Genomic DNA, 27763 nt, shown 5'->3' with positions numbered 1-27763 from the left:
TCCGAAACATGTACACAAGCTTGGCTTTATCAATGAATTGGGCTTGTACTACATATTTAAAAAAATGAATAATTACCTTTTTAGCTGGTTTCTAGGTACAGCAACACCATTTAATTTAAATATTATATCTCAGTTCTTTACTATGGAACAACTAAAACTGCTACACTGAAAATATTTTTTCGGGCCTTGTCACTGTGAGCACGTTTTATATTAAACATTACATGTCCTACTCTTAAATACCATGTGCACTGGCTTATAGGGTTTTAAGGCCTACTTAGGAGTGACTCATTCTTATTTAAAAGGAGGGTTTAGATCTGTGGAAAAAGGTTATTTTGACAGGCCGATACTGCAGTTTTAATACTGCACATACAGGCTGCAGTAGTAGGCCTGCAGTCATGTTTTGCACTGTCACTCTAGTGGTGATACGATATGTCCTGCAGCACGCTAGTGACATTTAACTCTCAGGCCCTAGATACACTTTGTACCATATACTAGCGATTTACAGGGAAGTTATATATGCCAATAAGGTGTACAGAGAGTTCAACATGATTTTGGGTGAGACCACATTCACTGGGCACTTGACAGCAAAGTCCAAAAACCAATCAGGATGACTAAGCATAAAGGGTCATTTTCATACACTACTGTAGCACCCCAAAAAAAAAAAAAAAAATTCTTGGTGCTGTACGAAAGGTGATTCTTAATTTGAGAAGATATAATGTTTTAGAGGTTTATAAATATAAAAGAGTTGCTGAAGGTTTAGGTGCAGATGGCTCAGTTGTGGTGATGAACCTTCCCACAGTGGTCCTCTCTACCTAAATCCACCATAGTAGAACCTCTCTTCCGCTCTGATTATCTCCTGAGCCAACCTTAGTAGTTTGGCCAGAGAAATGAGCACCCTCTTCTCTGTGGTCACTCAAAACCGCTTAAGTGGCATGCACAGAAGATATTGCATACTGGATAATTTTGACTAAGAGGCATTGTTTTTGATGAGCCCTTAAGAAAACCTATGAGTGCACACTTTGGCCTTCATTATGACATTGGCGGGCGGCGGCGGCCACCCACCAATGTCTTTCTGCCATCGGACTATACAGGCGGACTGAACCCCGCCAGCCCGATTTTGAGGTCCCCGCTGGGCCAGTGGGCAGACACAGTTTTTCAGCCTGTCGGCCCACCAGGGAACAGGGCCTTAACATTGCAGCGGCTGAAATGTGGTGGTGCAGCGGGTGCAGCAGCACCCGTCATGCATTCTACCGCCTGTAATTCAGGCAGTGGAATGCGCGATGGGCCTGTGCATGGGGGCCCCTGCACTGCCTATACCAAGTGCATGGGCAGTGCAGGGGCACCCAGGAGCCCCCCAAGTCCCTCATTCCGCCAGTCTTTCCATGGCACCGTAAACCCCAATGGACAGGCTGGCGGATGGGGACTTGTAATCCCCAGGACAGCGCTGCCCCCGGCGGTCCGACCACCACAGTGACTCCCTTTATTTTTTGTAAAACAAAAATTAAAAAGACATATCCAACAACAGGCTATCGCGACAGTGAAGCAAAACAAATGAGAGTAGAGGAGCAACTAGTAAACAGAAATGGGTGTGTACGATCAACTAAAGCAGGAGCTGCTTTAACAAAACATCATAAGACACCAATCAACAAAGTGTCAACGTGTCAATAAAGTGAATGATCAAATACGGACGGTTGTGTCTCGCTACAGTCTAACAAAAGTACTACTTGATTTAACCATCCTTGAAATGTGCTAGATGGACAGATCATCAAAGTAATGTTAAAACATGAAAAAATCATGAAAATCAGTGGCTGCAAGGATGTGATCAAAGGCCTACTTTCTCTCTATAATAATACTGAGTTTCTTTTAATGACATAAGGTCCTCCAGATTGAAAAAGTAAATAGTTCTAATGAGAATGTTCAGTACAAATTAAGTTTAAAATGTGTTCATCAACTTTCAGACTGAGCCTTTTGTGCAAAACATGTTCAAATTATCAGTCTGCAAGGCCAGATAATACTCGAAATGGTACCTTAGGCAGCATACAGGGATACAACGTTAAGCCAAGGGAGGAAATACAAATAAAGCATTCCCCCTGAAAAGTGCCTGCACTATCATGATGTACCAACTAAAGTAGGGTGTGCAACAACTGTAAAGATCTGGTGTAACAGTAGTTCACAAATCCAGAGTCTAGCAGACTGACTCAGCAATTCACCTTTGCACCTGTGAATCTTACAGAATGATTCACTGAGATGGACAATAGTAATATGTATTAGCTAACAATCACATTTGTGGTGTGTGCACTACAAATGTCACGCCCATTATCAAGCCTGGCAGCCACTGCCCTAACTCCCTGGTCAAAGATGGCACAATCAATCTGGGCTCGGTGTGGACAGCATGTTGGGGGTAAAAGATGAACAGATTAGTGGAAAAAGATTTAGGACTAGAATATATTTCATTGACCCATTAATTATTTTCTTCCCATGCGCAGACTCTATCAACAGAGCCCAGTCTGATGCTACTGCAGGGTCGCAGGGCACCAGCAGCATCTTCCTCATCGCTGCTGTGGTACTGGTCGTCAACTCGGTGATCCTGGTGCTGGCGGCTCTGAGGTCTTACAGGAATACCCACTCCGGGTACAGGTACCAGAAGCTGCCTGGCCTCTAAGGGCCTGCCATAGTGCCTGCAGCAAGAGGGCCCTCCAACAGCAAGTGATGCCACTCAATGTCTCCGCTGTTCCTTGGCATATCTAACTGCATGTTCATCATCTAGAATGGGAAGAAATAAAACGACGCTGAAGTTCCACAAGGAGGGCAGAGGAGGTTGGGAGATTGCTGTACACAAATCTATTAAAAATAAACACAAATAAACTAATTGCAAAAAAAAATATTTTCTGCTGGTTTCTTAAGAAGAACTCCTCCAGTACCACTTCAATAAATGCTAATAGGTGGTGGTTGAGTGGAAATATATTTTGACTATAAACACAGATTACCAGATGTCCCACTCACATTTTATATATGCATGAAAACACTAACATGGCTAACCCACCTTCTTTAAGGACATTCCAAATTTATGACCAACTCCTATGACTCCCCCACCCCAGTCAGACCCTAGGCAGTCACAGATCCGTCTCCTTTCTTTGGATGCTGGCTGTTCTATCGACATGTATTTACAGAAGCATAAACATAGACAATATTCATACACACACTGACTCAGTACACATATGCAGACATTGTAACATAGCCACAGACGCACATGCACACAGGCCAACACACTCACCTATACAACTCATACACAGAGGTAAACAAGGACCCATGCATGAAGTGATCCTCACAGACAGTCACTGATACACATGGAACAAGAGACATCCATTTTGCTTTGATAGCACTTTAGGTACTCATTAGCCATTTCAAAGCACGAACGGTGACACAATAGGAGAAAACATGGAACAAGAGAGGAAAGAGTGAATGATCCTTGTGAACTGAATGATTTGACCCAAGCTCTACTGAAGTGGGGATCCCAACAACAGCTCTCTGATAAGCAAAGATGAAGCTGTAGTGTGTGGGGGGCAAGGGAAAGGAACAAAAAGAAACCAAAAGTATGGTGCCATGGAGCAAACTAGAAACACTGTTACATATTCTTTTCAGAAAAGTGGAAATCACGTCAGAATATTCACAATTTTTCAATTAAACTCATCAACACAAAGAGGAACTTTTGGAACTGGCTAAGACTGCTCACTCGATCCCTCAATTAAGAGGAACGCATCCAGTTTTGAGTGCTAACAGTACCTGTTATGATGCTGAACTCAAAATACAAAAGCAGCAAGAGTCTTATTATTACATGGCAACTGCTTTTCCACACAACACCGAGGAAATTTGAAGGTGCTTGTTGGACCTGGCCCTTTTAACAGGGTCTTCCCCAAACTTTTTGCCTCCCTCCTCCTATTTTTTCTGACCACTTTTAGTTGGCTCTAGGACTCTGAGCACTTTATCACTGCTGACCAGTGCTAAAGGGCAAGTGCTCGTGCTCTCCCTTCTAAATTTGGGATGATTGGCTTACACCTAAGTGGCACAATTTATTTACCAGTAAGTCCCTCGCACAGTAGTATCCCTATATCCAGGGCCTGTAAATTAGATGCTACTAGTGGGCCTGCAGCGCAGCCTGCGCCACCTACAGAAGTAGCCTTTCAAACCTGTCTCAGGCCTGCTATCGCAGGGCCTATGTGCGCGGTTTACTGCAACAGGGACCTGGCATCTAAATTTATTTGCCAGGCCTGGAATTCCCCTTTTACTGCATGCACCTCACCCCTAAGGTAGGCCCTAGCTAGCCCTATGGGCAGGGTGCTATATATACAGAAGGCAGGACATGTGCCTGGTTGTGTGGCCTGTCCTGGTAGTGACAAACAGTCTATTTGGTTTTTCACTGCTGTGAGTGCTGCCTTGCTCATAGGATTGCATTGAAAATGCCCTACCTTATGTCTAGGTCGTATTGTCTGATCTATGAGGAGTAGCGTAGGCATGTTTGGTATGGCTGTAATGGTAGTGAAAAATACTGCTTACCGGTGGAGGTAGATTTTGTTTTTATTACCGAGGCAGTCTGCCTGGGTGCCCCCCATGAAGCAAGAGGAGCCCACCAGTAACCTCTCCACTCAGCGTGACGAGGTGCGCTCTCTGGAGTGCCCCTGTCTTTGGTGACCCTTCACCACCGCAACCCAAGTGGGGAGAGTGGGAGCCTGCTCTCCTGCTTAGGCGGGCAGGAGGGGGGCCCACAGATGTGCCAGTGATCATCAGCCACAATTGTGTAAGGAGAGCGACCGGGACCAGCCGGCACCCATCTCTGGAGGAGGAGCAGCAACTACAACTGAGCTCTGGTTCGCCCATTCTGCTGCAATGGTGTGACACCACCCGGGGCCCGGGTGAGTAGTTGCACTGGTCCACTCGGCCGGGGGAGCTCCAAGGCAGTGGGGAGAACTGAGCCGTACAGTAAAGGCAGCTGCACCACATGTCTGCGGGCGGCTACGTTAGATTGTTTCCCAAGCGGGGAGATCCAGTGAGGTCCTTCCGCCGAATCTGCTGTGTGCTTTTCCACCCCTTGTTTTACCGTACCTGAGGGGGCAGGCATACAAACTCGGGACGCCGTTGGTGGCAGTTTGAATCGGCTCTTGCCACTAAGGTCCCGAGACGAAGGTCCCTTTCTTGGGCCATTAGGACTACTCATCCACACCGGTAGGTGCGCAGTTGTCACTGCTCCCTATGCCGTGGCCAGATTACCGCATTTCCTACAAATGTTGAGAAACGTATCACTGGTTTGACATTGCATGTATGGGGATAGTAGCGGTGTTTTAGGTCCTATGCAAGGTGGCAGTGTTTCATGTTATGTACTTTCATGATAATGAGCTGGCATTTTCAATGATATGTGTTTGCCATACCATGTGTATCATTGGCAATAATGCGGGCAACCTGACTACTGCTTGTGTTGCAGAATAACCAGCAACCAATGTGTTTTATGTGACTACTGCTGGCTTTTGCAGAGTACTGGCAACTGTGTGATGTTGTGACAACTGCTAGTCTAGCAGGGTATTACTGACATGTGTTTGGTCTAATGATGTTTTGTGCAATACAGTTTATTTTTATATAACTTGGTGTTGTGTTTCCTTTGTTGTGTATTTATTATGTCAAGTCTGTTGTGCAATCGCATTACACATTGTCTCTGGGGTAAGTCTGACTGCTTGTGCCAAGCTACCACGGGAGGTGAGCAGCGGTTATCTCGGGTGTGTAACTCTCTCGCCCGGACTAGAGTGGGTGGGTTCTGCCTGGCTTAGGTGCATACCCTAGAAGCTGCAGAAATAATAAACTACGGGGAGAAAGATTCAGACTTGGGAGAGGAGAGATGGAGCTGGGTGATAAAGTGCTTATGGAGAGGTTTGAGGGGGAAAAAAAAAAAAAAAAAAAAATAGTGTTCACATAGCAGGGAACAATTGGTTATGTGTAGGCAAGAACAGAAGAGAATATACATTTAGAGGTGAAGACGGAGAGCTCAGCATCTAAAGAATATATATTTGGGCCCGGAAAAGAGATTTTCATTAAGACATTAAGATGTGGAGCCTTGAGGGAGTTGAAGTTAACCAAGAGGGAAGCAAACTGCACCCCGAGGAAGGGTCTGTGTGGTAAGCACGGAGATTTAACTGGGAAATGAGGAAGAAATTTAGATAAGAATCAGAAAATGCAAACTGAGAGGACTGAGGGAGAGTTTCGCATGATGACTGATTCTGCAATATTGTGTTATAAAGGGCTGAACACACCAGTCTGGGGGCACCAATGAACATGTATTCTAAATGGAAGCCCTTCGAATGAATGGAAGACTGAGTAAGGACTTCTTATCAAGATAAATATTTAATGTACGAGCTCAACAATCAAACTGCAGCCCCAACAGTTGATTATAATAATAACAGTGACATTTACTCTTTAAATTATGATACACACATTGTTATTTACAGGAATACAACTTAACAATACTTTGTATATAAAGAGTTATCCTAGGACAAACTCGCTGACATTAAAACAGTTACATGGTTGAAATTCTCTGACGCTACTGGCATAACACTGCCTGTCCCGACACAATACTGGAAATGAACGGTTGCTACAGCTGCCTCCCAGACACACATGGAAACCGTTTCACTACAATGTACATGTTCTGGTCTCTATCTCGCACCACCAGACCCTTGTACTCCAGCTGTAGTGTGCAGCGTTGCAAAGCAGCTGGTACACCATTCATACAGCGTAACCGCTAGAGTTGTGCTGGACCTTGTATAATTACCATAACAGGCACCCGCTAAAATGACGGCTCTTCGTCAGGCATGCTACCCTAAAACATTAGTGGGTGTCCCTGTAGTTTGGGTTGCATTACACTGTCACTGCGAACTTTCATCCTATGGCCCACTGTCACAGTTACTGCAACCGACTATAATGTTAGAAGTTTTTTTTTTTACAGCTTCCTGCTCTGGTCTTCAGGCTCCTGTCCAGGTTAGTCATCACTGCTGGACCAGACACATCACGTCTGTACCCAGAGGCGGAGCCCACAGTAGAAGAAGACACAAATGCTTTTTTTTTTTTTTTTTTTTTAGTAGCTTCCATTCTAGACGATCCTTGTTTTAAAGGGCATCACAGCGCGAGTCAGATTTGTACCGAGCACCCAAGCAAATCTTAACTTCATTGTATCATGCCCAGTGTAAGAGGACCAACCAATGGATGCCTAGGTCGCTTGTGACATTTCACTGCTGCCTGTAGGTCAGACGAGAGCGAGACAAATCTCAACTTTAAAAATACATTACTTTTCCTAATTCCTTTTTCACGCGAATGCGAAGAACTTTTGTTCTAGACGGCATGTAAAAAATGTCAAAATCTCTCAAACAGCGGCCAAGTGTCCAGAACTCTTGCCTCTGAATGGCAAGGAAGAACCGTAAGGAGACTCCTTGAGGTAACAGCAAATGCAGTGAAAGGGTTACAGATCGCTGAAGATGTGAACTTCCCCATTGGTAACTCTCTCTCTAGAGGCAATGTGAGAGCTTTGAAGTAAATTCACCAGCAGCCCCATTCTGGCATCCATTAAATCCTGGAGTTTATTTATGCGATTGTCAATGTGGTCCAGCAGCCGTTTCTCCATTGCACCCATTTGTTTTGAAATTAACTCCTCCATAAATGAGCATGTTCCAGAATAATCTCGTCTACAAAAAAAAAACACAGAAACAAACAAAAAAAAATCGAATTAAAACAAATCAGCAGAATGGCGATAAATTCATAAGCAAACAAGCACTGGCAAAGCCAAAAGTTCTGGCCTTTGCCAGCAGACGTCTGGCAATTCTTGCTTTGTTATGGTTTTTGCAAAACTGTTCAGGAATACACTGGACCCTCATTCGTCTTATAAAATAAATGCTTCCAGTAAAAAAATTTTTTGGACGCCCTTCATGGTACTGAAGAGAATTAGTTTGTGTGTGGATGTGTTCCTTGTGAACGGGCAGCATGCCCTAACTCGTAGTGATGTCAGGCAGTGGCTGAAGTGGGCTGATTAACTGCCCCTTAATGTAGACTAATAGATGAAGTATGGCTGAAACCCAAGTAACTATCGTATAAACTTACTTTTTGTGTAACCAAAAGGTCTTGGCTAACACATACCTAAAGTCAATCAGTCTGGCACTGGATGCCAGCCTCTTACCCTTGAGAAAGAAAGAAACAAGGAAGGAGAGAAAGAAAGAAAGAAACAAGGAAGGAGGGAAGGAAATAAAGACAGAAGAGAAGGAAAGAAAGAAGGCAAGGAAGAATGCAGAAAAGCAAGGAGGCAAAACAGAAGGGAAGAGAGAAGGCAGACAAAGAAGGCAGAAAAGAAAGAAGGAAAGAGGAAACTAAAGAAAGGAAAATGCAAAGAAAGCAAGAGGGAAAGAGAAAGAAGAGAAGGAAAGAGAAAGAAGGGAAGAAAGAAGTACGGGAAGGGGAAAAGCAAGCAAAAACAGAAGGAAGGAAGGAAAAAGAAGGAAGAAAATTAGGAAATGGAAAGAAGGAAGGAAATAAAAAACAGGAGAGAAAAGGGGAAGAAAGGGAAAGAAAGAAAGAAGAAAAGAGAAAAGAGGGAAAGAAAGAAAAATTGATGTAAAGAAGAAGGGAACAAAGGTGAAAGAAGGAATAAAAGAAAGCAAAAGAAAGAAAGCAAAAGAAGGAAAGAGAAAGAAGGAAGGAAAGAAGGTAAGCAAATGGGAGAGGTAAAAAGGGAAGGGAAATAATGAAGTGCAAAGATAGCAAGAGAAAAGGAAAGAAAGAAGGAAAGATAAAGAAAGAATGAGAGAATGAACCAAAAAAAGGAAGGAAAGTAAAAACAGAAGAAGTCGAGAAAGAAGGATGGAAAGGGAAAGAAGGAAGGAAAGAGTGAATGAGAAAGAAAGTAAGAGAAAGAAGAAAGAAAGAAGGAAAGATGGAATAAGGAGGAGAAAAAGAAACAAGGAGGGAAAGAAGGCGGGAAAGAAGTTATGAAAGAAGGGAGGAAAGAAAGCAAGAGAAAGAAAAACAGGAAGGAATAATAAAGAGGAGGAAGTAGGAAAAAAGAAAGAAAGAAGGAAAGAATGAATGAAGAGAAAGAAAAAAAAAGTGAGTCAAGGATAACTTAATACAGAACTGTTTCAAATGGACACAATGTGGAATGTTGTAAAAAAGAAGCAGTCAGAAAAAAAAAAAAACACTCCGAAAGGAATTCACAACAGCATTGACAGGAGCTGGGATCCGATAAAGATGTAATGTGCATCAGAAGTGCCCTGCTATTACATGTGCCTTTAAACACAAAAGCAACGCTAAAGTAACTTAAAGTTAAAAAAAAAAAAAAAAAGAACACTGCCACTGAAGGAACTAGTGTGTCTGCAAATCTGCTACTTGTGAGAGAACAAAATGCAGTCAGTTAAGGTGAAGTTAACAAGCGGCTGGCCCCACTACCCCATAAAGTAGGCTGAGGTGGGTGGAAGCAAATGTGAATGACACAACAAGACCAATGGATGAAGAGAGGTGGCTGAAAGCGTCTACATGTAAATATACATGGCACCTATTTTAGCAAAGTTCTAAGGCCTTGGTTAACGCCAGCCCTAAAAAATACATATATGTGATAATGTAGGACCAAAGTAAGTTAAAAAGAAACTGCAAATTACTGAAGAGTACCACGACCACACATAAGCACAATGCTGAAGGGAGAGTGCCAATATTAGAGCACTGGACTCTATGCTATATTTTCATATCCTTAAAATGTTTCCCGATTAGATGCCCGTGAAAGAGGTGGTAATGCAGCCCTGCTTAATCCCTCACATGAGGGCTCATGGCTCTGCAAGGTCTCTTAGAGGCAGAGGGCAGCGCTGGTATTCAAGGCCTGTCTGTGAAGCCTTGCAGTGCTGCAAGGCCTCTAAGTGTGAGTACACAGCGCCACCTTTCTAAGGGGCCTATGTAGAGCTTGCAAACATAACAGATGATGGACGGAATGCAGGACAAATCAAACATTCACACCCAGTCACAGATCTGGGTTTAATCCATCAGTTTTGCTTGCCATGCCATTCCAGTTCAGACCCAGCCATATGCAAATCAGTCTTGACTGTTCCCCATGGGAATAGTCCAGCCCGAACTACCAGGCCAGGTCTTTCTTGGACCAGAAACAAGCATCCTTGGACCGGTTTCAGGGTATCACCCTTCATCAGCCAAGTTAGCTTGAATCTGGTGGCATAGTAAGCATGGGTCCCGCGTCTGGGCATACCCTTCCCACTAGTGGTGACAAATCCAAAAATAACAGATGATGGACGGAATGAAGAACAAATCAAACATTCACCCCAGTCACAGATCTGGGTTTAATCCATCAGTTTTTTTGCTTGCCCTGCCATTCCAGTTCATACCCAGCCATATGCAAATCAGTCTTGACCATGTTCTGCCATGGGAACAGTCCAGCCCGAACTGCCAGGCCAGGTCTTCCCTGAACCAGAAACAAGCATCCTGGGACCGGATTAAAGGTACCACCCTTCATCAGCCAGGCTCGGGCTGGACTGTTCACATGGGGAACAGGGTCAAGACTGATTTGCATATGGCTGGGTCCAAACTGGGGTGGAATGGTGAGCAAAACAAAAATGGATTAAACCCAGATCTGTGACTGGGGGGTGAGAGCTTGAAAAGTTTCAACACTTTGTCCATCATCCTTTTGTGTTTCTAAAGTTGGCCTATGTGGGAAGGGTTTGCCCAGACGTGGGTCCCTTGCTCACTGTGCCACTGGATTCAAACTAGCCTGGCTGATGAAGGGTGATACCCTGAAACCGGTCCCAGGATGCTTGTTTCCAGTCTAGGGAGGACCTGGTCTGGCAGTACGAGCTGGGCGGTTCCCATTGGGAACAGGGTCAAGACTGATTTGCATATGGCTGGGTCCAAACTGGGGTGGCATGGTGCGCAAAAGAACAATGGATTAAACCCAGATCTGTGACTGCGGGTGAGTGTTTGAAAAGTTTCAACACTCCGTCCATCAACCTTTTGTGTTGTTCTGTAGAGCTTGCATCACCACTAAGTGAGGCAGCACAAAGCACTAGGAATCAGTCTGCTGCCTCCTGAAATACTTTTAATCAACCGTACCAGTGCTGGAAAACAAAAAACAAAATTACACCCAAATCCCATAAATTAAAACAAAAAACAAAATTACACCCAAATCCCATAAATTAGGGGCCAATGGATCAGAGCCGAAAGGAAACTGAACCAAGAGGGGTAGAGTCGTGAAAACTGAAGTCTGACAGGCAACTTATATTCCATTTTTTTTTTTTTTTTTTTTTAACTCAGCCACATAGAAATCTGTAATAAGGACAAATGTTACAGTAAATCTGTTCTGTCTTACTTAACTGGTCACAAAAAACAAAATTTTCTTACGGGCTTATGGTACCTGCTGCAGAAACCTTTGTATGTCCCGCAATGTTCCGGGGAGAACAACAACAGTAAGACAACTCCAGTGGTTAATGCACTTGCTGAAAAGATCTGTTTTGTATAGCCACAGTTGTGACTCATTATAAAGCAGCATAGATGGAGAAAGTGCCTGCTGCAAAGCACAACATATAACATTCAGATCACAGAGTGGTATTTTATGTAGGCAGCTCAGGGGGCTACATTACTAATTTTGTCACAAACATCATTTTGAACTTGCAGTTCATAAGTTAGAATCCTTCTAATATAGCACAGTGAACTATGAGCTGTTATCAAAGAGCTGTACGCAATTGCAAGGCATAGATTTAGAACATTATTGCTACTTTTTTAACCTTTCATTAATCTAAGTTTGTTAAAATGGTTACTTAGGGTAGCAATACATTCTTATTAGTTTAGATAATCCAACCACTAAGTTAAGCTTTGAATCCTGAGTTTGTGTTTCTCCAGACCTAACATAATGTATATTGCCTACCAGTGTGGAAGACGTGATTTCTATCCACTGTAGCTCTCACCGTCTTATTTACTCTCCTATGTTATCTAACACTATACATTTATTTACATACTTGTATGATTTATTGTCTCTGTGTAATGTGGATATGTGTGATATAAAGAGCGCCGACACCCTACATCTTGATGAGTAATCCATGGAGAAGGAGTAAAAGGTGGGCAAGCCACTGAAACCTCAAGCCAGGTTCCAGTCACATGCCTGGCTCAGCTCGAAGTCCTCCTTGACCCTCAAGCCGAAAACGAGACTAGCTTTCATGTGGCTTCTGCTCGCCACCATCTAACCTAATGTGCCAAGAATGAAAGAAAAAACATTAACCTTCTAGTGGTTGAAATGTACAATATGAAATAAGAAAACCTAAGATTTTTCCCGGAATCCTTGCTTGACCTAATTGTGTGATTCTAGGAAAATATTTTATTTCACATGCACCTCTTTTATGGGTATGCTTCCTTTTTGAGGTCGAGCGCGCAAGCACTCGAGAGCCCGTTGTAATCTCTCTGTATGCTTTTAAACACACCCACTCATGCTATTCATTCTTTGTTGTGCTTGTCTTAAATGCTTCATTTTTATTGGTGCATTTTGTGAAATGTCCCTCCTTTGTGTGGTGAGTTCCTTCCCCAGGCGTTTTAACTAAGTGAACATTTCTGCTAGCCATCACACTACCTCACGCTGCCTACTCTTACAGTGTGTGATGTCCCCTCCTCCAGTTTCGGTTTGTCTTTCATCCCATCCATGATTCGTTTTAGACATTCACGCAGGGAGCCAATAACTCTGGTGCTCATGGCAGTGGTGGCTCTTTGAATCAGCTTGTTTTATCTGCATTCATATCTCAACAATGAGTTGCGGAGCTAGTATTCCGCCATGTTGTTTAGTCTAGGTCCAGAACAGTTCATTGGTTGCAGTTCCTTCCTTCCCAAGAGGCCAATGGCTGACTCCGTTTGAACGTGATGTTAACTGAGCCACCACCATGCCGAGTATATCCGTCCTGGGTCTGCATTCAGACAAGTGGTTTCCCATCTGTACTCAAAATCCGATTTGATCTCAGCAATTCAGTTGGTTCAGGAACCCATGTCCTGAGAAAATTGCCCCTCTGGGGAAGAGCTGCCCCACAGATAGCATTACTTCTCCAGCGGCTGACAGCGTGTGGCCAGAGACTGAGCCACCTGAGGCCTGCGAATGCGCATCCTGCGAGATGCTTCTGATGTCAAAATGATTTTTCTGCAGTCTAGTGAAACTGTGGCGTTCCACTTTGCAACAAGCTGATGCCTGGAAAGTATGTAGGATACAAGGTGATGATGCAGCTGCGCTGGTTGGATGCGCCTGAAGACACTGTGGATACATCTCTGGGGACCAGTTAACTAGAAGAGATATGACGCAAGTTATTTCTCAAATATTTTATTCACTGAGCAGATGGGCAATCCCACCAGAGATGTCAGAGTCTCTTTTGCAGTCAAATTTCAAAGCAAGGTGCAAATGCACGCAGATATTTTGAGGTGAAAGGAATGCTTACATCTTGTGGCCAAAATGTGTACATAGATTTTAGTGCTTCCACTCCTTTCAGGTTTGTATTTGTAAGCTGAAGCACTGCTTAATTCGAGCAGGTGGTTTGCACTTAATGCTGCGAACCAGCACTTATTTTCCCCGCACCAGATATTTGCCAAGAGCACAAGAAGGAGAACACGCAGATAGGGAAGACGAAGGAAGATAGATAAAGACAGAAAAACCGTCTCAAGAGTGTGAGAGCGTGAATTTTATGTCCTGTTTTTCACATATGTAACCATACTTCTATTTCAATTTATTAATCATTATGTATTAATTTATATGCTAACTCGAGAACTGTGATCAACATAATGGCCCCCATCAAACGTAAGGCCTATATTTTGTTTTTCATGCTCACTTAAGCTGATTAAATTATTCTGCCTTTTCTTCTTTGCTAAAATAAATGTAAGGATTAAATGTGTATTAAGTGGCCTCTGCTGGACTGAAGCAGAAGCAAATGAAAGATCACTGTGCAATGTTATCTGTATAAAATGTTCCTAGTGTGTACTGTTTCCTAGCTACATTTCTGTGGCTTAACTGACTTCATTTATTGTATTCGTATATTTTGTTTGTAGTTATGGTTCTAACCTATGTTCTTTCCCTCGAGGAGAGAATTTCGTAATGAAAAATGTTTCCATATTTTGTAATTACTATCCGGTGACAATGTAGTTGAAGTTACAGAACAATGAGTTTACAGATGCAACAGAAGAAGAAATAAGATGAGTTACTAATGTATTAGTTTGAGTTTCATAAATGGAATAACAGCAAATAGAAAGGCTAAAAAGCTAACACTTTATATAATTTTGATATTTATTAGTGTTCTGATTGGACATCATTTTTTCACCATATTTCGTTAAACCAATCAGTGTGTTTAACAAGTTTAATTTAATGTTCAGTCACCACTGGTTATTGTTCATTTTTCTTTGGGATTTCCGTGTATCCTGAGTTCTACAGATTCTATTCTTTATATGTCATGTCACTTTGACATTTCGTACTTTGCCAGTTGGTCTAGTGACAATACTGGTGTTTATTACTTTTTAAGTTTACTTATACTTTGATGGTACTTATAGTCCAAATTCTAAACCATAACCCCTACCTTGTTCCTGTTCTGATCCTGATGTTGTTGACCCCCTGATGAACCTGATGAAGTAGACGTTGTTGCTGAATTCCTTAGCGATTGGGTAAATGTATGAAATGAGATTGTTATTTGTCTTTTGTTTTTCAGGTACCAACTGCCAATATCCTAATACTGCTGCTATTTTTGATAGTGCCTTAGCTAGATGTTTTTTGTTTTTTTAATTCATGTTACTAAATTCTTTTCAATGAAGTCCAGCATGTTAATGCTAATTAGTGGTTAGTGAGGTGCCATTCTCATATTCCTGAACAGTTAATGATTTTCCACAATGTATTCCATTTCTCTAGCTCAGATTCTATTGCAATGGTTTTGTGTAATAACCATTGAGATATTGTGTTTATTTGCATTGATTAAACTTAGATTTATGCGTCGACTAAATCAGCCATTGTTGTTTCTATATATTTATCATTTGAGTTTGAGAATGATTTTCGTGACTCTAGCATTGTTAATATAGGGAAATAAATCCTTAGCTTCTTAATAAACTGGTCTTGTTATTGACGTACTAATTGAATATTATATGCTTAATTTATATTGTTTATGGCATATTTCTTATGACGTTTTCTTCAAAGCAGATTCGGTTCATCGGCCTAGAGTATGAAATCCGCTATCTGGGCTGTTACGACTAAATAGTTAGGATTTTCTGCCTTAGCAAGAGAAAACAGGAACTGTCAAGAGTTGGCTAAAGGAACAGATAGGAGCTGACAATAGATTAAAAGTGGCATGAGATGGACTGAAGATTTCCACATTGGCAATACACTCACTGTCATTTAATTCCATCCGACTCGGGCTCCTGAGCACAGCTTCGAGCACTGGCACTCTTTGATTGACAAATTAAGCATTGAGATGAAGTATATTAAGATTACATGATTCGAGAACTACCAAGGGAGTTGCCAGAAAATTAATATACCCCACTTGAATCTAACCTATACTCGGATTGAGCACATGAGCCAAGCAGTCTATCCTCAAAACAGTTAAATTTACCTTTTAATCATCCATTCATTTATCCATCCATCCTTTCACACATCCGCCCATATGTCCACATATCCATCTATCCATACTTCCACACATTCATCCTTTCCCTTTTGCCCATCTTTCCGTTCCTCATCCTCCTATTCATTCACCCTATAACCCACTGAAATTTCTGCTCTTTTATCCACCCTGTCAAAATTCAATCTATCACTCTTTTTACCCTTATATTCTTCCTTTCATCTTATTTCCGTATTTCCTTTCACAATATCCTTCCTTTCACCCTTTCTTTCTCCTCCCATTCTTTCTTTACTACTTCTGTTGAACTATCTTCTGTGTTTTATCATAACTTTTCTGTTTCTTACCTTTCTCTCATGCTTATTTTTTATTTGTTCCTCTGTTTTCCCCTATATTCATGGTTCCATCCTTTTTTGTCTCTTTACTTTGCTGTGCATGTCTGCCCACATCCCACAACCCTCTATCATTCATTGTCTAATAGTATTATTTATAAGCACTTTGCCAGCAGATCTGCAAACAGAGGAGGCCCATAAACAGCTAAGTAATGTCTACTATGGCCAATTTCACCAACCCATGGTACCCAAAGGCATCTCTCTTGACCTGCTTAAGTGAGGTGTTCACTAAGCCCTGAAGCATTACCTTTCTCACACTTTATAAAGTACAAAATTGAGATATTGATGTGGGTCAAACTTTTACTACTTTGTAAATGATGTACTAAATAAGTTCTGCAGTTAAGGGTTAACCTCCTCATTGGCGTAGCTGGCAGTAGTGCCACAGGTGCTGTTACACTAGGGCTCATGAGTGTGATGAGCTTCTGGAATTCAATTATGGCAGTCATTTTTTTTAACCTAAATTGTGGGTCATGGTGCTCATATTCCTTGCTTGCATTAAGGACCTTGGCACCCTTGTCAAGGCACTAAGGGCCATATGTACGAACACATTTTCCCATTGACACAGAATGGGGAAAACCCTTTGCTACATCTGGCCCCAAGACCATGACGGTGAGAGAGGTAGAGCAGAATTACTGCATCAAATTCTACTCTGGCAGATTCTGACCTCTGTTCCTGCACCTGTTATTTCCGAGTATTAGAACACCGGACCGGATTTTACCAAACAGTAACTCCGCTTGGAAAAACCATGTAAGGGTTTGACTGCAGCAGCAGCCAAGCATCTTTCCTTGATAGGTTGAGCAGAGCGGTGCTCAAGCGCTGCTTTTCCCAAGTCTTGGTATGTATGTGGGCTTTTAACCACACCCATCTCTTTCACTCGTTCGTAGGCTTACCTTTAAAAAATCCTTTGTTATCATTGGTAAAGGCTTTACATTTATCCCTCCTTGGGGTGGTTTCTGTTACCGCCTTGGGGACTGACCCTGCTACATGGTTAATTACACTTTTGCTGATACATTAGACTGCAAGCAAACTTCTTATTCCTTTTGTGTCTCTTCCTCATGCTCATGGCAGCCGTGGCGCTTTGAATCGGCTCACTAATGTCAACTGTTTTACTTTTCATTTTCAATTTATGTGGCAATGAAAGTCCAGTTAGGAATTTACAACGCTAAAAGCTCTAACTCAAGCAAACGTGAGACCCATTGCATTGCAAATGCTTGTTTTTCTTATTGCTTTTAAGAACACTTACTAATGCGTGGGTTCACCATGCATGCTATACAGGCACCTACTTGCGTATCATCTAAACAGAAAATAATGTTGCTGAATGTAAAAATGTAGGTCAAATACAGGGTGCACATGAAAACTGACTTTGCCTCTTGAGTAAGTCATGGCGTTGTTGAATTGGGGGGCAGCGGGGAATGATTATTTTTAAATCCCTATTAAAAATTGCCACTTAATAAATTCCTCTCAATGCAGTGCTATCTGAGGTACTAAGCTGAAACGTGTCTGCGTATTAAAGAATACATTTTGAGGGTGGGGAGGTGAAGGGTCTTCTTTATCATATGTGTGATGTCCATTGCAGTTTACATGCCAAAAATTTCAGGGCCCACCTCTAAAAAATTAGATTGTTTTGGGGGGCATCAACAAAGACTTACGCACCAGGTGATGCCAACTCTAAAACCATTCTCCGAAACAATACGCAGTGTTTTTTATTCAAATAGGTTCATAGAAAGTGAAAACGCACCATCTTACCCAACCGACATGTATTTCAGGCCCGACATGGCCCTACCCCAGTGGCTCACTAGGTCACAACTAATTCCAGCCAAAAAGAGTAACGAACGCTCTGGGACAGCGTATATATATATTTTTTTAGCATCAGTTATACATTAAATTTAATCAAGAAAAACTGATTAAATTACATACCATCTGTCAATCAGGCTACAACCTACACATTTGTTGGTTCGGTTGCTCACTCCTCTCGCACAAAAATGACCAAAATCTAATCCATTAAAACAAAATAAGCACGAAACAGCTTAACTTGAGGAAGTAAATGAGGTTTGCAGTAAAGACAGCTAAAGAAAATACAGCTTCTAGATTTTGGAGCCATCTAGGTTTTAATATGAGTTACGAAAATGTTGAGATAAAAACATTTATCACACATTCTATATACCAAACTATCTGAGTAAATCCACTGACCTCTTTTCGGCTTAAAATTGGCTCTGCCTCCGCTGGGCTACCCTGTCAAGGACATAATATTTGTAATCCTTGATGTCTGTTATGTGCTTAAGAAGAGCGTTCAGCCACCCTAAAACACATATCACGGTTGTAATCACACTAACATGTTCCGTAATGTACAGTTTAAGGCGTCTTATATGTTCCCAATGTATTTTTTCCACATGGGCATCCAATAATTTAAGCCACAACACTGTGATACAATACACAAATGCCATACGGTTTTCGATCTTATTCCTTCATTACTACATTTTCTAATGTAACTTTGGGCAACTCTGCATATTTTACAATGTCCGCACGCGAAGAAACCTAAGGTAAAGACGGGAACCAAGTTCTCACCAATTGAGAGATCTCCAAATAACTGCTGCGCTTCTTGTCCCTTGAATGAGCAAACCTTTAAAGGTAACAGGCGGGTTTTCAGTTATGTTGAGCATTTTATTCCCTGACAATGCATAATAATATTTATGAATGATTTTACCAATTACTCTACATACCATTATCATGATTCAAAACACTGTTTGTGTCTTTCCCACGAGCCGTAAGGGGCTTATTAAATACAAAGTCTTTACTTTTCAAAGACATCAACTTTAATTTATGTGTTTTCTACTGTTTTTTTTATTTTTAATTTTTTTTAGCTCTCCCCATCATCACTTTTGTTTCTCTAGGACTTATTTACTTGAAATACAATTCCCTTTACCACGTAAACTTTTTCCAAAGGGAATACTGTCCATTATGAGTTTAGGATGGCAAAAAGTGGAATAGAGGATGCCTTAATCGCCTTTATTCTATTCTTGCAAATGTCTCACACCTAATTTCATAGATTACAAGCTCTGCTTCAAAACTCTATCCCCGAATCCCAGCAATACATAAAGCCTGCCATCCTATCCATCTCACCAGCAGTTTGCATGTACTCACACTGTTCTACTAAAGATCATACATAACACCTATTAATTTAATCTACCATAAACAAACAGGACTAAATGCATGGAATGATTCCTGAGAGCACACCACTAATCCTAAAAAAACAACACTCTCCCACTGTCGTGTTCCTAAGATAATGTGTATTCACCATAAAGCACTTCGATGCCTGGTCAGGTGTAGTGATCCAAAAGGTCCGATTTCGCTACCCATTGTGCTCAAATATACATTTCAAAGAAAACTCTTTTCTTGAACTCTTTTTATATTTGAAAAATGCTACTCATTTGGACACTCTTTTTCACACACGTCTTGAATATTTCATAACTTTTATTTTTTGGAAATGCATAGAAACCTACCCTTACTCCCAAATATTCACACTGGGTGACCCTAAAGCAAATTATGGCACTACATAACTCTTACCTCAGCCAAACCTTGGTTCATGATTACCCTTGACACCAACATTAAACGTTTAGAACCCTTGCTCCTAATGAAAATGTAACTTTTACTTAAGATCAATGATCACTGAAACCCTAACCTTGACATCAATCGTTAACTTGTCCATAGCCTTGCCGTAGACTTGAAGATTCTTCTACAAATAACCTTAAATCTTACCCCAATCATTACTCCAGCCAAGCCTCTAGCCTGGATGGTTTATGGTAACATGACAGTAACCCAACCAAGTCTAAACTTGAGCCTTCAATTAATTCAAATTTCATAACTATTCCTAAATTTGATCAAAATTTTAAGCCTATTATTGACTCTACATTTTAATCCAATTTTACCTGATTTTCCTATTTGACACACATATTTCTATGATTTCAGAATCACTGATTTTTCTTCTTTATTGGAATGGCTGTCTCTGAAATTTGATTGGGGATCCCTTATCGAATTAACCTTTCTTCCTTGCTCTGTTTTCCAATGTTTCATAAAAAGCCAACTTTGCCTTACACTGAAAAGCGACCATTTGTCACATTGATGAATGATGAATTGTGCACCTTTTAAAGAGCTCATGCAGTTTAGGAAAACACCAATTTTGCGCGGACCAGCCTATATTCTAGGAACATGAACTCCTAAATAGGATGAAGTTAGATGAAGTGTGTGTTTGTCAATGGAAGTGTTTGTGTTTCAGCTAGTATGAATGGAATAGAGTAATGCCTTTTGATGACCTTTCAGCCATGAGCTATAATGCTTTGTTCCCACTGAGAAAGCCAGGAGTCTGAATGTGAAACAAGCATTGGCATAGCCAAAAGGTCTCACTTTGGGGACCTTATAAGTATTTAGCCATGCAACACATTAAGCCTTTATCAGAAATAAACTGTGTTTTACATTCCTTCATACACTTGGCATTAGACTGTAATGGTCAGAACATCCCCTAGAGGGCAGCACAATAAAAATAGCATAGTGAAGAAACATGGTCATGTAACCATATGGTCAGTCCCTAGACAGCATAACCACATGAAAAGAGAAGGGCAGAAAGCATTGCAGTGTAACCATATACTAATCCCATAGTGCATTACACATTTTCAGGCCTAGCATAATATTATTAAACACAAGGCCCTTAGAACACAAAAAACAATAAAAAGACATTGAAAGGCTGGAGAAGTTATGTTTTGTGGTCCCCACCACCTAGCATGGGGACCCAGGAGATGAGCTGGACAAAAAGAGCACATCGAGCTGAAAGTTTTGGTGGTGGCCCCATTGTCGTAGGACCACCACAGGCTCAGTTATAGGCAAAAATGTGTTGTAAAAGGAATGCCCCACAAAGCATTATGGGGCGAGTTTCCAGAGTGTAGTGAATATTGTAGTATTGGCTCTCCTGCTGTGTTGTGCCTGAGAGAGCCGCTTTGAGGGCTCCCCTTGTGTTTTTTCTATTTAAAAAACGCCAGTTTAGCAGTTGAAAAATATACAAACTTGGGAAGAATTTAGGAATGCAGCTGCAAATTTAACCGGTGCTCATGTAATGCGCTCCTATCTTCAAGTCCAGTTCACACTATATAAATAAATACAGAAGAATCCCGCCTCCAGTTTACATCTTTTGTTGGGTGCAGAAACCGCAAAAAAATGGTGAGATGCCAGAGGAAGAAACAACATACCGCCACAAGCACAAAGCAGAGAGGCAAAAGAAAAAAGTAGTGCGCCAACACTAAGGTATATGGCCGATCGTAAAATCATCCCTGTAACAGGGTCAGTCTTCATGGTGTGAACAAAACAGCCTCAAGGTGGGACAAACCTAAAGCATTTACCTAACAAACCAAAGGAATTTCGAAAGGCAGGCCAAGGAACTAATGAAAGGGATGGGCCTGGTGAAAGCCCACAGAAGCAGATTACAGCATGTCAAGAGACAGCGCATGCTTGCTGCCTATGCTTGACCTAAAAATGGTATAGGCAGAGAGAAAGTTTACATTTAATACGCAGTGCAATGTGATACCAAGGTATGAATTGGGCCACAGAAGGTCAACAGCCTCAAAAATAGCTACTTAAGAACTTGATCAACACTAAAACAAGGTCCCTTGATCGTAATAGAGAATATGGATAGTGTTTTTGAGAGGTCTCATCAGTTTATCAGCCCTTTCTAAAACTAAGATGGGATTGTTATAGCCTAATAAATGTAGCTAAGACTGAGGCCATGATCGTAGTCCTGTATCTCTCTTCAGCAACCAGGGCCTGCCAAGTTGATGGCCCAATGGAATAATCTTGCATACTGAAAAATGTTCACAAGCTTAAATAAAAGACTAAAGAAGTACCAAATGCTTGTGTGAATCTTCAATGCTCCTGCACCTTCTCAATTTGGAAGGAGAGGCGCAGAACAGAGTGCAGAGGTGAGAGGGGAGAGAGAATGAAAGTGTTTATGTTCAAAGCGGTCACATGACCTAGGACTGTTCTTTTGTGTTAAGGAATTTCACACTCTTAGATCCCATGCAGCACCTGTGTTTAAACATAGATGAGTTTGGGGAAAACCATTTTGTCTAACCTGCAGCAAGTGAAGTGTGGATGCTGTTCTGCAAGATGACTATTCATAATATCACTATTATGAATAAATGCAAAATTAGATAAAACACACCACCCCGTTAGGAGCCAGCCTAAAAAATGGACGTGCTCGTCAGCAGTGTATAAGATGCAAGGTGCAGCAGGGGTGTCTAATAGAACACTCTTTCGCAACAAGCTGCACTAGACAGAAGCAATTGTATCCCTTTAAATTTTCAGAAGATGACTATGTTCTCTTAATTCTGATTGCACTTCCCTTCAGGGATGACACAAGTGAGACAATTTGAATGGGCTTTTTAGACAACTACATTGTTTGTTTTGCCCTTTTGTTTTTCATACATGTGTATGCAGTGTTTAGGAATGGAGTGCTGGGCAGCAGTAATCAACAGTTGTAGCAAGTCTGCCTTTTCTGCTTTGTCACCTTCGATTTTTCACCATTTGTCGTCTTCCATTATACTGGAATTAGGACCCTGTGCACTGCTAGTCAGTGCCACAGAGTTTGTCCTTTCACCCTTAAATCGTGTATTCATAGAATTGGCTTCACCCAAAGGATCCATATAACTTTCCTATAAGGTCATAGAAAATGTTAAAAAAAATTAACAATGGCATTGGAGTTAAATGTTGTATGTGGCTGCAGTGTGTATGCACCACAAACACATATGTTTCCTCTGTGCTTTGCGCATCGCTCTGGCTGGGCACAGTAAAACTCACAAAGTAAAAGTGCCTTTGCCATGTTGGAAAACATTTATATACTAGGAACTCACCCCGAAGTTCTGCCTTGTAAGCCCACGGGGCAGGGTGATATATATATAAGTGGCACCTTACAAATGTAAAAAGTGTACTCTCTCAGTGACCTAGGACTAAACACTATTTCAATGTGTAGGTTTATGTACATTTGCAATAGGGTATGCCTAAGTGTGATTAAAACATTTAAGTATTTATCTGCACCTGGGAAAATGCTAGCAAAGCAATTCAAAGTGATTTCCTACTCAATTTTCAAAATCTGATTTAATGGTGAAGATTTTTGATGACTTTAGTGGAAAAGCAGCATTAGAAAAACATACTTTAGGTTGCCTGAGCCAGAACTGGTGTAAAACCAGTTCTGCCACTTGGCGACAATGGATCAGAATACAATCTCGTATTTTTTCCTACTATCTGACCACTCCATTTTAAGACTCTGAGCCCAGGAAGGGCAGGGTGCTTACCACTTAGCAGAGAACAGTTTTCTGGGAGTGGAGTGGAATAGCTGGCAGAACAAAGGAGAGCTTTAACACTAACTCTCTTGAGCTGGAATCAACATGTGTGAGCTTTCTCCACGTTGCTGCGGGCCAAAAAAGCATTGCACAGCTAATAGATGTGATGTGTGCATGAAGTCTGCACACTACACAAATGTCAATTCTACTGGCCTTGCCAATTCTTTATATATAAAATAGCATATATCACCAGGCTTTGGTAATAGCATTATGTTTACACATGTTGCAAAGCCTCTTTTTTTGTAAATAAATGTTTTCTTTGCACTACCAATAACAGAGCCAAGATCTTTTGGTATAAGCAGCTGTGGCTGTTTTGTTTTGTTTACCTGTTATCTGCACTATGGCATGCAAATGCTACAGAGATCTCAAGACATCTAATGTCTCAGATTTGCCGTCTGGCACCTATTACTAAAAAGGCTTAACGAAAATTGAGGAATGCCAAATGGCAATTCAACAGGACACTATTTTAAGAACTGCCTGTCCTGTACCTTTCAGCTCTGAACAAAGCATTGCTGTTTCTAGTACTGTCCATGTTCGGTGTATGTGTGTGTCAGAAAAGACTGCATCAGTGAGGTCTCTGCTGTCCCTGATCTGTGTATGAGAGAAGTTTGCAATGTTGCAGCCAGGACTGCACTTGCTTTGTTTCTGAAGAACACTAGCACTACACACCCCTAAGCTGTAACAGTTTTGTGCATTTAAAAACTGTGCATTGAGGAGGTCTTATGCAGACCATAGCATTAACAATCATACCTGCTCAAAAGCACACAATGGGAAAACTACAGTTATTGCACATTAGAATATAGTTCTCTTTTCCAGTACTGCAACCAGCTGTCAATATTGCAGTATTAAAAGTACAGAAATCCTGATTAAATGCTTTATTGCTGACAAATTAAATGAACAACAGTCCTGGTGATTTTCTGGTACTATTTCACTGAGAATACATGCTCTTTGCTGAGACATTCTGATGCCCAACTTCAAAGGGTTGGAGCCGCACTAAGAAGTTCTGGTACAGTCTCTTACATGCATAGCATCCACTTTGAAAAGTGCCAATAAAGTCCCATTCGAACAATAGCAACAATTTCGACTAGTGTTGGTAATGATCCCTTAAAAGAATAGAAGCGTGCTTGGAAGTTCTGAAACTGTCTCATTAAAACATGAGAAACCTGTTGGGAAAAGCTTAAACTGTTCCAATGAACAGTTCAGTTTCTTCCCAACAAGACTCTCATGCTGTTGAGAAGTGCATATTCTGCCTAAATAACCCCTTAGCTGTTGAGGATTTTCCACCCCTAGTGCTGAGCCCACCTTTTTGATGTTTTTAGGGCACTATACACTTAAGTTTTCATAACTTTTTTCCCCCACAGAAAGTATCCAGGCCACATTTGCATCCTTTTCCATATGTTAAGGACTCTAAAGACATGCAGGTTTGGTGGATTAACCTGGAGGTAATCGAGGAAATAGCTAGTATATAGCAACATTTTGTGGTGGGAAGGGGGGAGTTTGCGGGGGCATCAAAAAAGGTTGCTGTGCTAATACATCACCAGGTTCCCAGGTTTCAAGAAGAACTACAAGTGTTTAAAGGAACAAAAAAAAACAACAACAGTTTTTGCATTTTTCTAAGCAGTTGTCCTTTTTTCGTATTTTTGTTTTTTCTACTACTTTAGGTTTGTGGTGGAAACATGTGAAACTAATGGGTCAACTAGGAAAAACGAAAGATCGCTCTTGTTTTCTCTAATTAAATTAATGGTTGAAATAAAAAAATAATGAATGTAAAAAAAATTGAAACGGTTGACAACATTTTCGTCTATAATTTTTTGCCCCGATGATCGATTTAGAAAAATAATTAACTTTTATGTTTGTCAGACTCTTTTGCTTGCATGGATATACAGTGTTTGTTGGTTGTCCAAAAACACACGATACCCACAGCCAATAATTTAGCAGAAGATTATATTGATTTTTCACCGGCTAGCGACTATGTTTGATACCAGGATACTTGACATAAGAGACACAGCAGCTCTCGTTCTCCTAAACCTCTCTGCAGCATTTGACATGGTCAAACACTTCATCCTCATCTGGCGCCTGCATAAGACGGGCATCCAAGTACCCGTTCTCTGTTGGATCGGTTCTCTCTTAATGGATAGAACAAAAGCTGCCAACATCTTCTGCACACACATCAACATCACCTACGCTAACGAGACACACTCATACTCTCCCTCCCACGTAAGACCCACAACACAAGAAACAAGCTCACCACCTGCATGACAGAAGTCACTAATTGGATGAAAGCCATCTGTCTCAAGCTCACCACTAAGACAGAAGTAGTGATTTTTAGGGAAGAACACCTCACCGTGGGACTCCAACTGTGTATGAGAGAAGTTTGCAATGTTGCAGCCAGGACTGCACTTGCTTTGTTTCGGTGGCTTGCCGAACTATGACCCATACCCAAGCCACAAGCCTCAGGATAATCATCAACAGCAAACTGGACATGACCGCACAAATAAACAACATCACTGCATCCTGCTTCCACAACCTGAAGATGCTGAGCAACATCTTCAAACGGCTCCCAAGCAACACTAGAAAAACTGTCACTCCTGCCCCAGTCACCAGCAAGTTGGACTATAGGAACTCACTCTACTCAGGTATCACTTACCAGAACACTATAAACCATCAAGAACTCGGCAGCCACTTCGTCCTCAACCTCCCACACAGAACTCACATCACAGCACACCTCAGGGAGCTTACACCCACAGCACTAACCAACTTAGGCCCCGTCTACCCAAAAGTCGCATCGCCAGTCACCAACCACCCAGACACCTTCACTCTATAGGACTCCTGCTCGCACACATCCCATGCATACACAGAACCAGATCAGGACAACAGGAGTTCTCTTACAACAATCCTAAAGCATACCACGGCCTCCCACTCCACCTCAGAGCCTCCTACTCTTCTTGGATTCCGCACAATCTGAAGACCTGGCTTTTCAATTAACCAACATATCATAGGCAGGGCTAGGAGCACACACACTTGTTCAGTGTCAAGATACCCTAGTGGGTGATAATGCACATTACAAATACAAGTAACAATCATATGGAACAACCTAATCAATGAAAAATGGGTATGAAGGGAACCTATGCATTTCGGAAATGTGCCCAAGAGATGGAATTTAGGAATAGAGGTTACTGGTATTACTCTGAATTTGGGATTACCTACACTATCATGTGCTTTAGGGTGCATTTTGGAAATTGTGCTTTTTCGTGCAAAGTACCTTATATTTGGAAGCCAAAAAAGGAGATAAATTCAATTGATAATAACAAATGTTATACTATTCTAAATTTCCACACTCCTTCTGATAAAAATATCATCACATTTCTGTGGCTGGGCCTAAAGCCTGTGACACGATAGACCCTAGAAGATAATGTGGAGACACCATATTTTCACCCTGGAAGTTGACCCATATTGGACATGTGGGTAGCTACAGTATTTAGGCCCACACTTGGCATGAACTCAGGGAAGCCTACTCCAATTAGGCATTTCTAAAAAGTAGATATGCAGGAGAGTCCGGGACAGAAAGTCTTACGCACAATTCATGATGTCTTCTTGCCCAGAATGCCCTGAAAACCACACACTTTAGCTAAATTTACAGATTTTCATCACATTTCTGAAGGGAAGTTCTGGAATGCAGAATCTGCTGAAGTTTTATGTTTTTTGGGGCATTCTGTGTAATTAAACATGGCAAAATGCAGGCAAGACACCACTCTGGATTCATCAGTGTCTCCAGATTTCAGAAATGCTTGGTTTGTAGGATTTCCTGGTTGCCTTGACCCAGAGCCCAAATACTTCAGCTATTTACCATGGCAAGTGAGAAGAAATTGGGATTTAGCTCCTCTCTGCCAGGCTATAATTCAAACCTAAGTCTCAATGAAACAACATTTCCTCATTTGCCATGGGAATGCTCTACACCCCAGGAAGACGGACATCCCATCCCCATCCCACCCGGCCCCTGGGCGGAGGTCCGCCCCCATCAGTGACAGGGTCCAGAAAGACCATTCTTATATTTTTAGGGGTTGAGCACTAGTCTCCCCTGACCCTCTACCTATAAGCTTCTCTGGTGTCCAACTGAGGAGCCAGTTCTGAGAATAAGTCAATGTGGTGTCTCAAAGGGCATCTGGCTCTGCCTCCATCTTTTTGGTCCACTTGAACCACAAATTAACAATGAAGCTGGCACTACTACTGCGGAGGCTGTACTTGTGCTATGTGAGGGAAGCTTTGACTGCTAATTCCTGTGGGAGAGAGGGGGTGTGTAGGTGGATACAGGGAAGGAAAATGTATTTATGACAGTATGCTTGCTTATATGGGCTTCCTT

General features: G+C 41.6%; 2 protein-coding genes across 2 annotated transcripts in view; one reads left to right on the top strand and one right to left on the bottom strand.

The window, feature by feature from the left end:
- Positions 1–2877, top strand: part of CUZD1 (CUB and zona pellucida like domains 1) — a 148820-nt gene extending 145943 nt beyond the window's left edge. Inside the window, exon 9 of the mRNA XM_069239159.1 lies at positions 2487–2877. Coding sequence (XP_069095260.1) covers positions 2487–2662 — 176 coding nt within the window. The 3' untranslated portion in view covers positions 2663–2877. The remainder of the gene's footprint in view (positions 1–2486) is intronic.
- A 3491-nt stretch (positions 2878–6368) lies between these two features.
- The window catches only part of C6H10orf88 (chromosome 6 C10orf88 homolog), a 78607-nt gene continuing 57212 nt past the window's right edge, over positions 6369–27763 (bottom strand). Inside the window, exon 6 of the mRNA XM_069239158.1 lies at positions 6369–7718. Coding sequence (XP_069095259.1) covers positions 7496–7718 — 223 coding nt within the window. The 3' untranslated portion in view covers positions 6369–7495. The remainder of the gene's footprint in view (positions 7719–27763) is intronic.

The sequence above is a fragment of the Pleurodeles waltl genome, chromosome 6, assembly GCF_031143425.1.
Source record: "Pleurodeles waltl isolate 20211129_DDA chromosome 6, aPleWal1.hap1.20221129, whole genome shotgun sequence".
In the NCBI taxonomy this organism is placed as follows: domain Eukaryota; kingdom Metazoa; phylum Chordata; class Amphibia; order Caudata; family Salamandridae; genus Pleurodeles; species Pleurodeles waltl.
The sequence above is the reverse complement of the archived record's forward strand: the minus strand, read 5'-3'. Positions and strand labels throughout refer to the sequence as shown.